The sequence below is a fragment of the Zonotrichia albicollis genome, chromosome 1 (assembly GCF_047830755.1).
Source record: "Zonotrichia albicollis isolate bZonAlb1 chromosome 1, bZonAlb1.hap1, whole genome shotgun sequence".
Classification (NCBI taxonomy): Eukaryota; Metazoa; Chordata; class Aves; order Passeriformes; family Passerellidae; genus Zonotrichia; species Zonotrichia albicollis.
The window spans coordinates 43,544,391-43,560,444 of NC_133819.1; the positions used below are offsets into that span (position 1 = coordinate 43,544,391).

At 37.8% G+C, this 16,054-nt stretch overlaps 1 protein-coding gene across 3 annotated transcripts in view; it reads right to left on the reverse strand.

The window, feature by feature from the left end:
• The window catches only part of CPNE4 (copine 4), a 226,518-nt gene that overhangs the window by 46,781 nt on the left and 163,683 nt on the right, over positions 1-16,054 (reverse strand). For all 3 annotated transcript variants that reach the window (XM_074539635.1, XM_005481004.4, XM_005481003.4), the window contains one exon: positions 7,227-7,325. In XM_074539635.1, coding sequence (XP_074395736.1) covers positions 7,227-7,325 — 99 coding nt within the window. The remainder of the gene's footprint in view (positions 1-7,226; positions 7,326-16,054) is intronic.

Here is a 16,054-nt window from a genome sequence, read left to right on the forward strand (position 1 = left end):
TTTGGGTCTGAAAGCAAGGCAAAAGCACTGCCTAATCTTGATAGGTTGCTGTCAGGCAAAATGGTTTAACACACAGCTGTCTGCACACTTACTCAAAGCATTTCTACAGAGAAATCATGCCATCTGTATTTCATAGATAAACTGTAATATATCAAATTGAAAAAAAATAGGAGACAGGATTTGCATTCCTCCCTTTGACACTAAAGTACACTGGAGAGGTGCATTAGCTTTCCCCTGAACATCCAAGGTGAACATCCTTAATTCTGGCATCCTCCAACATGAATATTTTTTCAATGTGCATATTTAAACAAGGCCTGACCTATATGAAGCCATATACTATGCATATAATTTCTCTTCTTAGGAAAAGGATTATTTAAGCCTGAAAAAAAGAAATTTCCATGGTATTTTTATGGAAGAAGTTTATAACAAATAAGGACCATAGTGGTATAGAACATAACTTCAAGAGACAAAAGAATATCTCAAGTTACTTTTGCTAGCTGTAAAATGCAATTATGAATGTTCACCTATTTTGCAAAGCATTTTGAGATGTATGGATAGCAATCTCAGTAACTACTGAAGCTCATTAAAATATTCTATGTTCAAGTCACTAACATTATTGGTTTATATGGATAATACAGCAAAGGATAGAACAGACTAGAAAATTTACAGAAAGCAGGAAAACAAAAAGAAAGAAAAATTTTGCACTTATTAAATCTATTGATGATAGTATAACGAAGGGAATGGAAGAAGAGAGGAGAGAGAAGACATTTCCCAGTTCAGAGGCTTAAAAAAGCCAGTAAGACTGTTTTACACAAAGCTCAATCTTCACTTACCCACCAAGATCCAGTTCTGGATCCTTGGCAACTCCCACAGTTGAAGCTAAAGCTGTAACAAGCATCATTTGAAAGAAATTCCCTATACAGGTCTTACTGTTTATCCAGCTTTTATAATGAGAACAGAGTTCAGAATACAGCTCTAAGCAGGTAAGTAATAATGAGAAACAATTCTCAAATATTTTGCTTGCACTATTGAAGCCAACCTCAATTTCCAGTCTGCTCTTACATTCCCAGTATTGATTTGGTATCTGACATTGCTTTTTATCGATCCATTTTTGCTCTTAAATTAACTTTTCAGTGGAGAGGGAACTAATGCAATAGTCTGCAATCTGACACTAATGGTAAACATTGTGAAGTTTGGATTCGTCATTCTGAAAGTCACTTAGCATTTCCTCCAAATGCCTGACAGCTCTGGGCTGTGCGAGCTCTTTCCCTATCAAACAACACAGAGAATCTGAAACAAAGTACCCTGGTTTTAAACTATCTACTGTTAATTTAAGTAATGTTGCAAATGTTGGTAATGGACTCCCAAGACTATACCGTGCTGGTGTTTCTTTTATACACTTAAATTTAAACCACCGTGTGGAGAATTTCGGAACAAACTCCATTCAGCTGCTCTTCACTGAGAGTCAGTGAACTAATGCTGACACTTGGAAGGTCCCCAATCCTCTTGTGCCTGTGATGAGGAGACACAGATCCCTCTCTGAAAGATACTGTCTTTCCAAACACCCTTACTCCTTCTCTTACAAAACCTACAGAAGAGAGTGAAAAGCAAACAATGCAGTCACTTATGCCACACACCAGCAAAGGGAAGTGGGGCTGGCTAAAGGAAGGCAACCATTGCAGTAGCAAAATTTGGACAGTATGTGGCACAAGCTATTCAGAGAAAGGACTGAAGGTGTCAGGAGAGTTTCATATTCCCCAAGGCCAGACAAATGACAGCAGATGCTTTCTCTGGGACAGTGCTAGCACAGCAGGACATCAGGTAGGCCTGTGAGGAGAGGGCTAGAGAGCTTTCATTGCTTGTTGTACGCTTGTGGCATAGCTCGTGTTAGCAGTAAAATGTTCTCTTGCCTCCCCTGCACTTTAGTTTCTCTTTTCTTCCTTCCTGTTCAGCTGCTGCAATGAATTGCACAGTTTGTGAATGACAAAGGAGGCACTGCAGTCAAATGGATGGGGCAAAACCCCCAATCAATAGCAGGCAGCATTATATCCTGCACTGGCTCTTTCTGATGCCTAGAGAAAAACAAACCACTTTTGTGTGAACTGAGTCTCCTCCCACATGGAAGGCTGCTGTTTTCCTGCCATCCCTCTAGGCAAGAGCACAGGATGGTTTTGTGGTTTTTTCCTCTTTCTGTTCAGAAATACATCCACCAAGAGAGAAGAGCTGCCTTTAATCACAATCGGAGGTTTCCTTTGAAAACTTGCCCCCGGGGAATGAAGTGGAAATTAAAGCATTTCTTGTTTCCCCAGCATCCCCTGTGCTTCTGAGGCTGTACCAATGGTTCCTCCTGACAGGGATTTGGCAGGTGCCTGGTGTGGCTGCACCCTCTGCTGCCCTGTCTGGGGCCAGGAGCAGCTGCTGATGCTGCAGACAGTCCTGGGAGAACTGGGCTGTCTCCTGATAAAACTGGAATTGTCCATAGGTGTCAATAACACCTTGGCCCATTACCAAGAGCTTAAAGGTCTCACTGTGCAGAGTCATCTGAAGAGCTAGCAGATGGAAAAGCCCTCCCAAATAACACCCTGAACCTGTGAGAATGTCAGTGGAGATGAGAAGTTCAGCAGGGTCTCTTTCTCCTCTTTCCTTTTGTGTGTGTGCAAATGCACACGTGTCCATTTTTTATGTAATACAGGAACAGATTTTTCCCTTATGTAACTCCTGTGCTGCATGGGGATCCAGGTGATTTCTCTGACTTTTTTTCCTCTCAAATCCCTCTGGCTTTATTGCCTTGATTAAAAAAATCCCAAAAAAGTGATTTTTTCTCATTAGCAGAGGATTCCTTCTTTCAACTATAATAAGCTTTAATAGCATTTACATTTATGTAATCCCAAGCTTCTTCTTGTCCTGTTTAAATATGCTTGATAGATTAATATTAGAACACCTTAGAAACTGCCACAGTACACACATATTAAAAACATATATGTATTCCTGGAAGAAATCTTAAGAACAATAAACTCAGAGTACTTACTAGTATTTCACTTTAAAAGATAAGGATGGAGTTATTCTTACTGTGAGGGGGTTTTTTTGTGTCAAGATTATGGTGAAAGAGTAAATAATAAAGTTTGAATGGTGGAAAGTGTTAAGAGGAGATCTAAAAACCACAGAATTACACTTTGGAAAAGACTTCTAAGATCATTGAGTCCAACTGTTATCTCAGCACCACCAATTTCACCATTAAACCATGGTTCATGCAAGGGCTGCTTCAGATGAGCACTTGAACAAGAGGACGTCCTTGTGTCATTTTCTATTGGTGGCCACTATGAAAACAGGCAAGGTGTCAAAACATAACAATCTGTGACCATAAGATAATTTTTATGGAACAGAAACACATAAAGTTATTATCCTGAGGTTGTTCATGATCCAAAAGTCCCCTTGAAACAGAAGAGCAGCAAGTTTTCCCAGAATTCAGTCCCCCCAGTCATGGAGAAGCGCCTAACACTCTGAAGGAGTCGTAATTCAAGATTTTTAAATCTCACCCAAGACATACCACATTCAGAAAAGAAATTCATAAACAACTTATGCCACTTCTGATCAAAGCAAGTGATCTCATTAAAGTAAGGAATTTTCTCTTCTCTTCACATAATACTGGTTCAACCACTCAGAAGATACCAGTGCTAGATTCACAGCATTTATCTAAATGATGCCTGGTCTCACACATGCATTTCTGAGAAATCTCACAGCCAAGGCCAGCCAATAAGCTCATCTGAGGCTGACACTCAAAACTTGGGATAATCAGTACACAGCTCAGGGATGGAATAGTCTCAGAAGCAGCACCAGCTCCTGTAAGTAAGCAGGTGACACATATCCATTCTGTCCATCTCAAGCAGTTCTGTAGCAGTTGATAGATTGGCTACAACACAAAAATATCTTTACTTTTAGAGGGGGAGATTGAAGAATGGGTCAGAATGTCTGTGCCTTCTGAAGGATGAACTATGTACAATTAAAAGGCAGCTTCAACATCATTGTCAGCTCCTCCAGAGATGAGGTGAGCTGGTGAAATGGTGAGAAGCACTAGCAGCTCACACCACACAGTCCAGGCTGCTCACCAGCACGAACTGTGGTACTCCCACTCTCACTGCTTAATGCATCTGTGACAACTTGTGCTGCTGATTCCAGCCAACACAGACATTGCTGATGGGCAGAGATGGAGATCTGTGCCACTGCTCTAGCCTCCTTCAAAACCACACAGATTTGCAGCTGAAGCTTAATCACAGTTCCTGGATACCCTATCAATGATGAATGTTCCTTCCAATTCTCTCCAGTTTCCTGGGAAAGTGAAAAACCCTGGCTGACAATCACTAGGGTGTTTTGATTACCTTTTGACAGAGCTATAGCAATGTACTGTAGCTGGCTGTAAAGTCTACTGCACAAAAGAAAATATAACCAGAACAAGAAGCTTCACTGCATCTCCTTAGCAACTCAAATAGGGATGCCTCAATAGGCTCAGACCTGAGCCCTACTCTTTACTCTGGCTTCCAGAGCATCTGAGATGAAGTTCCAGCCTTTGGCTCCCATCTCGACACACTGTTGTGATGCAATGTGAAAGAATGTTAACATTGGGGGCTGGAGAATGTAGTTTTATTCCTCTGACTGAAATGGAAAACAATATTTTCTGGTCTGGGGTTATGAAAGGGTCTCTTCTAGAAACAAAGAACTGTGTTGACCTACTCATCTTCCCACCCACATGTAATTACATTTCTCTGATGTGGCCCTCCTTATCAGAAATAGCTAGCAACACATCTACTTGAAGGCAAAGCACCTTTCTGCTCTATAATTTTCTCAAGGTGCACTGTAACCTCTTTATTCAAAGTAAACACTCCACTGCACATGCTTTTTCTTAAGGGAGGCTAAAACTAAAGAAAAGAACTGACAAGTGCTAATCACACTACTTAATGTTGCACAAAGGATGTTGACATAAACTATGCACTAAGATGTTTTTATGGGGTCCATAGACAATGGAATATATTGCTTTTAGCAGCAATTGCTCTTTCTGCAGAACAGAGAAAAATGAGATAGGATGAGGGAGGGACAGGGAGAGAGTGAAAGGGAAATTGCATTCTGGCTCCAGCCAAGTGACATGGCTTCCCACACAACTGACCCCTCCTGTACAACATGGGTTCACAGTATTGTTTTCTGTAAGTACCTCATCTCCACCAGGATCTGCTCAAACTCCTACTGCTTGTTCTTCTCTATTGTGCTGTTAGTGCTCACCAAACCCTGACTTCATCAGGGGCAAGAGCCATCTAGCATGTGTATTTGTATTTTTGGACCACTATTTATCAGCCATTTAAATGACTAATTCTTACTATCTTATCCACTCAATCTTGTTTTCCTCTAGAATAGGCTACAAAACAAGGATAAGAAAAAGAGGAGAAAGGAAACTGAATCCCACCTTGGTGGCAACTGTATCCCATGAGAATTAGTTATAGCAACAGCAGGGTTTTGCAAGCAGGTGCAACCCCACAGAATTACTTTCAGCCACAACAGAATGAGAGGAACAGGGAAGAAAAAAGGCACAATTCCTAGGGCATGTGGAGGAAGACTGCAGGTAAAAGGTTATAGGTGAAAGACTACCTGCAGATTGGCACGTGGCAGGCCCATAGCAAGAGTAAGATTCAGACATACAAACCACAGGGCAAAATTAGAACATTTTAGGACAGCACTCTGATACTGCAGTGACAACCTAGAACAACAACTGACAAATGGCTGCATTATCTTCTTATGCCTCTGAAAGAGTAATCATCCTTTTTGCTAGCTGAGGATGAAAAAAAGCATACTATTTCTCCATCATAATAAAGAATGTATCTTTTGTCCTGCAAAGCCATTCCTGGCATTCTGGACAACAAGGCTCTTGTTTTGGCCAACAAGCTGTGGTTGATGTGGTTTAAAGACACTTACATTGAAAATACACATCCTTTACCACTCTTACACAGGTATTTAGTACCTGAGACAGGTACCTGAGACACAGGTACTTGAGAACAGGTATTTGTATACAAATTTGGAGTGTTGTCACATCACTGGCCTTGTCAATGTTATTCATTCTGGGATTTGTTCACCTCCTTATTTCCACTGAAATTTTGTTTGATAAAAGTTTTGATCCTCTGACTTGATTTGAGAGAGCAAACAGGGTTTCATTTACACTCAGGGGGGTTGTGTTCAGAAGTTATTTATAATGGACTAATATATGACTGATGCATACCAGCAATATTTTACAAACATGAGCAGCATTTGCCAAACTTTAGTGCATTCTAAGAACTTCAACTGAAAACATCTAGAAGAGCCATAAATGCTTCTTGACCCATGGCACAGACTGACTGCTTACCACTTATCAAACACCTTCTGACTCTGTGTTAGATTGTTGTTAACACATTATAAACAGAACCTTAATAAAAAGCCCAGATAAAGCTTATTAGGCATTTTGTTTGGGGTTGAGATCACAACAACAGTAGAACAATGAATACAAATTATCTGCAGGATCAACGTTTTTAACTCTCCCTCAGAGAATTTATCAAAACTAACACCTTTAGAAGTAAGTAATAATAGAAAATTATGATTTCTGGAATTAGACATGCCAAATCGCTTATCATATTAAGTAATTACTATCAACTGCAATTTGAAAAGATCAGGCTGACATAAAGAAATGAAATTATTGATAAGCTAACAATTTCTTTTTCCCTTAGGGCTGTAAATCATGAAATACTTAGAAAACCAATTAATATCATAAAGATGAGTTCTAGATAAAGCTGGCAGCAATGAATGCAGCACATGAGAAATGGAGAGAGATAGAGAATGACCCTCACCCAACAGAGGCCTTTGGGCCAGCAGGGAAATGCTTTGAGTAGCCAGAATGGGCTTTGCAGCACAGCACCTCATGGAACCCATGTGCTTGGGCTCAAAGGAAATAAATCTTAGCAGAAAGAAATGCCTGTGGAATAGGAGCTAGGAAAAAACCTTAAAGCATTTCAGGCATAAACGTACAGGAACAAATGCTCTTTTACATTTTCAGATTACTGTGCCCAGGTAACAGTAAGACCTGTGGGGGAGATCAACACAACTAAATGCTGGGAAATGATGAGGCAATGCCATCTGCTTTATGACAGGATTGTCTGGGGCACACTGCTCTACAAAGATTACATATTGAGATTGCTCAGGTGGTTTCCACTTACCTGTCTTCCCTCCATAGCTCCTCTCATTTCCTTGAAAGTTGAGCTAAATTCTCCAATGAAGTCATGCTTGCCATTGGAATCCCAGTCCCAAACTATGCACTGGGGACACAGTAAGGAAAAGAACAAATGAGCACATTTTTCTTCAGACAGAAAAGAGATTTTATTGAAAAACACTGCAGGAGAAGTTATTATGTAGACTGGGTGGAGTGTTTTATCTAAAACAAAATCACAAAACATTAAAATCCTATTCTTGTTCTGATCAAATTAAAATGGCAAGTGGAATCTCAACACAGCTTGCTGCTGATAGTTCTGTGTTATGGAGTTTGCCTAATGAAGCATGTATTTCAGAAGGAAAGGATTTCTCATCTGCATCATTTTGCTAGGTGTGAAAATACAGGATTATGTGTATTTGCATATTCATGGTCAAATGGTGTCCCAACTTACCTTGCTGATTGTGCTTTACAAATACAAATTAATATTCAAAACCCTGTTTGCCTTGGGCAAATATTACTTTTCTCATTTTTACAGTCAGTGAAGGTGAGACAACAGTTACAGACATCATTTTTTGAAATGGCTTTGAAATTATACACATCAGTGTTTGTTGCCCATATCTTGGCTGTTTCCCAGTGTTGCTCAACAGTGACTATACAAACCAAACCTCACTGGTAGACTTGCCTAAATTCATGCATAAAGATGAATATCTCAATGAGTTAAGCTTTGAGAATTTTATTTTAGAGATTTTTCTAAATACAACTCAACTAGCCAAGACAGAAGCACATACCAATAACTACATGCTTTGCTAAATTGTAATTTTAAAACTGCTCCAAGGACAACAAAGGGGCTCACAGCTTTAAAGAACAAAATCCCAAATTCTGCCTTATGTTCTCTCTAGATAAAGGTCACATGCATTGACTGAATCTGGAGGCCTTTACTAAAAATGCCCTGCTAAAAAATACCTTTTAGGATTTTTTTAAAAGCAGAAATGTGTCATCTGCCTCTTCACATGAGGAGTGCACTGTTATATTACTATCTGATGGTTCTGAGGGTAACAGCAGATAATTTTTAACAGTTTTATCTGCCTTCTTTGTCTCAACGAGGCTCTGGTGGTCTGACCACCACTTTTGACCCAGCACTGGTGGTCAGACAACACAAGAGGAAGAGCAAGGTTTGCTCCTCAAAGGCTCCTCAAGCCAATTGAAGTTAGCTTGGTCCAAAGGGGCACTGAGTTCACTCAGAAGGAAACTGAAATCTGTGGATGTACACTGGATTTTGAGTTTTAAATATTTCAAAAATAAAGGCACTTTATTAAAACAGACTTCTCTGCCTACCAGTTATGCTTTCTAACCAGTCTGAATAATCCAGTCAAAGCTGGTAGGTGGAAATCCCTTTGGATGGTGTGGGAAAGACTCTAAAAAGCTTGAGATTTGGACCACCCTATCACCTCCTATTTTAACTGCCTTCTTTTTGTTTTTTTTTTTTTTTAATGCAGGAATTCCAGACTAGAGGAAGATCTCCAGATCAATATGTGAAAATATTTTACTCTAAGACTTGGAGATACTTTTTTTAGCAGCTTTGACATTTATGGGGTGGGTAGATGGAAAAAAGGGGAAATTCCTGCATGTGTTTGTTTATAGGCTAAATTTAATACAAGAGCAATCAAATGAAAGTGGGTTTCTGATTCTCATAGTGGTAATAGTGGCAGGGAAAAACCTAGACACAGTATTTTCAACACTAACAGTCCTGGAGTATTCTTTTGGATTACATCTTCCCTAACAATTACTCTCTGTTTCTTACCAACAGAAAGTTTTTACATGAACTGGTAACAAGAAAAAAATCCAAGAAAAACTAGTTTAATTCACAAAAAAATTCCTGAAACCAATTCTGTTTCATAGACCTTGAAAATTTCATTTTATTTTTTCTGTGAAATTTCTTGATAATATAAAAAGCTTATTTTTTTATTGAAATTACTTTATAAATATACAATAAAGAATGGATTACACAGGTGAAGCATGACTTAAAATTATTTTTTTCTGTAATGGTTGCAAAAGCTATTTAAGATCTTAAAAGTAATACTAAATAAAAATATTTGTCAAAATGCCATAGTAAATTGCTATAAATGTGCAAAAAGTGTAGTTTTAATAATGCTGGGAACTTTGAAAACAATGTTTTTCAAAAAGTTATGATTTCACAAAGAAAAGGAAAAAAAAGAACTCTTATTATAAAATTATCCAACCAGATTTCCTTTCAGGTTCTGTCTTTAAACTCAATTGGAGCATAAATACAAGAACAGATCCAAGGTTATCAGAGTTGTCCAGGAAAAGGTACTTGGAAAAATTTCTATTAGGGTGCCGACTCGTACAGAGAGGGAAAAGCTCTGAGTGCTTATTTGTGGTTAGAACTTTGAGTGGAGAGGAGCAAAGTTAGATTACATATGAAATGTCCACTCAACAGGGATCCAACTTTTTCTTTCAAGCTGGAGGTTTTCTAACTTCAGTTTTCAGAAAGCCAGATGGTACTTTAATCTTCATACTGGCTTAATGGAAAAGGCAAACAATTACAGAATTATCTCAGTGCCATTTGTTCAATTACAGCTAAGGGAGAAAGGGGATTCCTGCATGTACATCCATTATGACTTCTTTCTTTTTCCCCCCAAGTTTCACATCTGGCTGTAGAAATTAATTGTTACTGTCTGAAAAACATGTTGTACACAGTAATGATCTCGCATTTTAAATGTATGTGAAAAGCATTTCTGAAACATAGAACTAATGTGGTCCAGATATTTTTATAAAAACCAACTCAGACAGATCAAATAAGCAGGGAAGGATCTTTGCAAATAATCCACAATCAGGTAAAGACCACAGATGATAACCAAACCAAAGCATTATTTCCCTATGAAATACTTTAAAGGTTTTTTGGTCTTCAAATCAAATCCTCCACAATGTAAATCATACTTTAGCTTTAGGCAAACCTTAATGTGTTCTTTGGGTCTCTACTCCTTGAGGTTGTTAAGCAGATGATTAACAGTATACCTACACTCTATTAAAAGTCTCATTAATTTAAGGAGGCTTTCCATACACTTAGTTTGAATGCTGGTAAATCAGGGTTGAGATAACTTGTGAAAGAATTCAGTTTCCTACCTACAGCTTACAAGCTCCAATACAGGGAATAAAAACCTCTGCAGGCCAGAGAAAGTTTTATAGACGAGAAACAACAAACAACCTTGAGACAAGGAACTGAAGAGCTCTGAGTGCTTCTTCGACTGCTGGGCTGGGAAAAGAGACTCTCTACCACATCTCGGGGTCACCCTGACCAGCAGAAGTCCCGAGACCCAGCTACGTGTTAGGGTAACAGTACTGAACAAAGCGGCTAAAATTCTGTACAGAAACTGCCTTGGATGGCTCTTCCTTGCATTTCTGTGAAACAAGACATATTGTGGCAAGAAGGAGAATGCTCACTGTTGGATTTGAATAGAATGAATTACAGCCCATTCATTAAATTTTTACCAATTAACTCTAAACTAAAATAACACCACAATAATTTTTATTGGGAGTTTATATGACACTATGTTTCAAAGAAATGAGGTCTTAAGACAACATCAGTGACCTGTTCTACTTCTCGTAGCCCTCTGAACTGCAGGAGGTATGTGGTTGCAAAAGGCTACAAACAACTGCTTCTTTAGTTCATCCTCTAGTATCAATGAAAACTTAAAAAAAACCCCTAACCAAAAAAACAGAAACCCCAACACACACAAAAGCCCCCCCAAAAATGCCCAACTTGCCATCCCACGTTCCCCTGCTCCCCTCAAACCCCCTACCAGATAAAGAAGGTGAAAAAAATCTCAGAAAAAAATGTACTTGATTATCGAAATGATCTTTCTGGAACAATCTGTCTCTCATCAGGGTTATTACTACTTAATAATGAAGCAAATATCCTACTGTACCTCCCTAAATTATCCATACCCAGTTTGGAATACTTAAAAAATGTCTTTTTTTGTAGGAAGACCTTTTTCCACTACTTATCCATTCTCCCCACTTGGGTATCAGAAGAAATATGTAAAACCTGCAGTATAAAAGAAAACACTTCAAGTTATCCTGTTTGTCTAGTTGTGATGTTCCAAAGCCAAATTCTACATTTTAAACAGCACAGTACAGAAAATTGTTTTTTTCTGATATATATATCTATGAAACACTCCACTCTTTTCTCCATTCGAGTTGGTCATCACAGTTTTATCTTTTCAGTAGTTGGGCTTCTCCAGAAAGTGAAAATAAACTTTTAAAGTCTCATTTCCAATTTCCTCTGAAGTTGGTTTCCAGTGAGAATAGAGTGAAGCAGCTGAAATGAACCAATGTTTCTTGCAATTCTCTCACTGGCTAAAGTAAAACCTCCTTCAGAGCACTGTAGATAAAATATTTTAACTTTTTTCTTCTCAGAGAGATTAGCTCAATTCTTCAAACTAAAGTACTCAAAACCCCCTGAACTAATGGAGGAAAAAGAGTTCATATATAATGCTGTTACAATATAGAATTAAGTTAAACTGAAGTAGAAGCAAATTTCAAAGTCTTCTTCTTGGCTACAGAGCCATATTTTTTCTGAAAACCACATCTTCTATTCTTCTGAACCACAAAAGACTGACACCAGTTCATTCCAGCACAGCTGAGTTTGCTCCTCAAACATTAGGTGAAATACTGGCTCCATTGCAGGCAATAAGAATTTTCATATAATCTTCAACAAGTGCCAAGATTTCATTAACACCTTTGTGCCTCCTGTACATAGATGGTGGTAATTGAGATGTTAAAAGTTTATAGTGTTTATAGTGTTCTACTGGACTCAGGTTCTTTGCCTGTTGAAGGACACTTGAGACATAAACTCATTGATAGCTTCTTCTTGGTTATGCCAAGAGATTCTGCATTGCCTTTGACATGCTGCAGTTATTATAGCAGCCAAGACAGACACAAAACACAAAGAAAATAATCTGCCTGTGTATATAAACACATGAGAAGTTTGATTTTAAAATTATTTGACTGGAGAGAAGAGTGAAGGGGAGTTCTTATTTTTCTACAAAACAAGGCAGATATTCTGACTCAAAATGGAAGTGAGTGAGTCATTTTTGTTGACAGCTGTGATATGGCACCTGTCTGAGTCTACTTCAGTTCTTGAAAAGTAAAAACAGAGACCATTTACAGAACCACTTTCACTGAACCAGCCTCTCTACACCAGCACTCGAGGTTTAAGTACAGCAGCAGTGGCTCAGCAATGACAGGAATCCTCACAGTTGGACGTTGCCCTTTATTGACAGCTCACAGCACGTAAGGATCATCAGGGTCATTCCAAAACCAATTACTTAAAACCACAGCTTGTTGATTACCCTTATTTGTATTACAAGGGTGCCTAGGAGCCTCAAACACAGTTCTTTCAGTGCTGACTAATGAAGCCCACAGATATTTCTCTGAAACAGAGAAATATGCTACAATAAGGTAAATTATGTGAGGGAGAACTTATAACTGGATTTTCAATGACTCTCTAGGGTTTTCATGGTGAAAACATAAATAAGCTTCTACTTAACAGTCTAGGTTTATGCAACAACATCCTCAGTATATTTACAAGCAATCAAACAGTAATTGAACAGGTTCAGCATGGACACAAATGCATGCACACTTCCATTTCTGCAGATGAGACCTAACATACATATAATGTGCTCTGTCTCTACCTATATCTCTTGGTTTTCCATAGGAAACATGGTTTAGAATATTATTTTAATAAACATTTAGAATTGTTTCATGTTTCTCAATTGATTTTGTGTCCTCTTTATACCAAAAAATTTCTATGTTTGAAATCTTTAATGGTCTTCATTTTAGAATTTATATCTGTGTAGTTGTGTTACACTTTCTTTATATTAAAGAATTCCATGTTAATAACTTTTTTTGGGCATGTCTGTCTAAAAAAACCCCTAGCAACTTAATATGCAACACAGAAATTGGGCAAGTTTTTTAATATCCTGCTTTTGGTCATGAAGACTTAAATTGTCCAACAATTAAGAGAACAGGCTGGACTATTTTTCAGGTGAGTATAAAATGGTGACTTTCCATGTCAATCAACCAGATTTAAGTCTCTGAGACTGTCTTTGGCCCTGTAGTCCACAATGTAATGTGCAACATTTTTTTCAGTTATGATAAACAAATAGCAAAATGTAGCAAGAGCAAAAACTTCTGGAAATACTCTCCTGAGGCTCCTGTTGTGAGATTATCAATATGCCTGTAGTTTTCTCCATGAATATCCCTTCTTCTAGTTCTCAATCTGTTCTGTCCTTATGCAAAAGAATATTTCTAAACTTTTGTGAGAGATGATAAACTAGTGTACTGACCCAGCAGCGCCTCCTCCCATTAGATGTATCTGAGATTTCTGCTCATCAAAGTTTCTGACAATGCCCTACATAGCAAAAAAGAGCATTACTCATTGGCAGACCTCTCTGGGTTACCTTTTGGAGAAGCTGAAAGCACAGCAGTGAAATTCACCATAATTCACGTCTGCATATCTAAAAGCTCTCAGACAGAACAAAATTCTATCCAGTTTCCACTATCTACTTTCAGCTCCTACAAAAAGCTTGTTAGCTTTATCTTGCCCTCTGACAAGCAGCAGACAAAAATCAACCATTGCCTTGTATGTCAAGCAGGAAAGCAAGATGGTGATGGAAGAGTACAAAATGCTCTTCCACACCAGAGCAGCATCAAGCTGCCCCCAAACACCAATTGTAATAATGATGAGTGTTTACAGAAAGTAACTGATTACACTGTTTGTTCTGTTGTCAGTCAGTGGGGGACTTAATGACACATCTCTTGGATATCATTCCAAAAGAATGACCTGGCAAACAGGTTTAATGGCCCTGAACTGGCCACACTATTCAGTGCATGATAACACAGTGGAGGTGGGTCTTCCCAATTATGGGTAAGTTTTAAAACAAAGACCATTAGAGATTTCAAACATAGAACGTTTTTAGTATAAAGTGGACAAGAAACCAATTGAGAAATACGAAGTGATTCTAAATGTTTATTAAAATAATACTCTAAATTATGTTTCCTATGAAAAACCAAGAAATATAGTAGAGACAGAGCACAGGTCATTATAACAGAAATGGCTAAAGTAACCTGAGGGATCAATGTTAAAGGTTAAACTTGAGCTTAATTTAAGGGTAAAGGTCTGAGAATAAGGGTCACAGTTCCTTATCTCATAGTCACATATTTGGTTTTTAAAATCCTTGTGAAATTTCTAATGAACACTTTGCACTTCTTTTAGCAGTCATCTCCAAAAGTAAAGGGCCTCATTTCTGGGGTGTATTTTTCATTCTTTTGGTTTATTTACTTTTTGTTTGTTTTTCTCCTGTTCTGAGTTTCAGTTAGTGCTTTCACACAGATGCTCTGATGCTTCAAGGTGAGTCCTCCATATAACACCTCACAATTAGTGCACAGAGCACACAGTTAGAAACAAAACCACCAGCCCTTTTCAGCACTGTTTTAGTTTTCTGTCCAGAGTTTTATTTTATTTCCTATGTTGTGTTTAGTGTTGAATTCATCTCCCTGCACTAAAAGTATCTCCATGAAGAACCTAAATCCCTGCAAAGCCACAAGTACCCACGGCAATGTACTATTATAGATATCCAGTAAAGAGTTAAATTAAGATGGCATGGTGCCTGGATCTTCCAAAAACATCATGCATCAGCTAAAGAGCAGTTATTTTATTGGAAGCTCGTGAAACTGCCAAAACTGTGAAACGGCAACACTTGACAAATGTAATATTTTTTATGTAACTGCTCATGTTTATGTGGGATTTTATATGCAAAAATTTAATAAGCTGGTTTCTTGTTTTGTTTTTGTACTGAGTAGAAAACAACATTTTAACAGAGTACATTAGAATACCTATTTAAATCTTTGCAGACTTCCTTTCCTGCTTGTATTCCCCTTGCATGCATTCAAGTGTTTAATAAGTGTTCTCCATAATTACACATTCTTAGTAGCTGCTCTATATTTTCCAGGTTTATATCTTTCCATAACAACAGATGTGACACTTGGTACAAACAAGTAAGTTGTGTGGTGGGGTGGGAACGTGACGGTGAGCATCCTGAGAAAGCTGGCACCAAAGCAGGTGAAAGATATTAATATATAATTATTATATTAATGAAAGAATATAGAATTAATTTATCAAAAAGGGTATATATATTTAGAATATATGCATAATATTATACATATTGTATGTATACATATAATATATATATGTGTATGTACATATACATATATATACATACATAAAATATATATTCTAGAATACACTTTATAGAATATAAATGCATTCCAAATCAACAATTAAAATAGTATTTTGATCTTGCCTTGTATAAGTCCTTCCCTGCTTTTTATCAGGGAAACATGATGTTGTTTAACCACTGACTCATAAGGAAACTCAGCTACATAGATTGGAACTAAAAGACGAATCTGACAGCTTTCTCTAAGTGTAACAATATTACTAAGACACAAATAGTCTGCTGCACACTGAGCGCTCCAGAAAGCAGTTGCCTTAAATCACTATTGTGATTTTCTTTTGCCAAATATGCAAAGCATGCACAAACAGTAATTAATTTGATTAATTTTCTCTCCCTTCCTCTTCCGAACTGCCTAAAAACAGATGAGGATTTTTTGGTGAAATTATATCTTTATTTTGAAGAGTTTCTAAGCTTATCCTGCTTCTCACTCAAGAGCAATATGTTGTGGCTTAAGTGAAAATTTGTAGTTTGGTACTAAACAACATCAAAAAAGTTCTGACATATTCACAACACAGAAAAA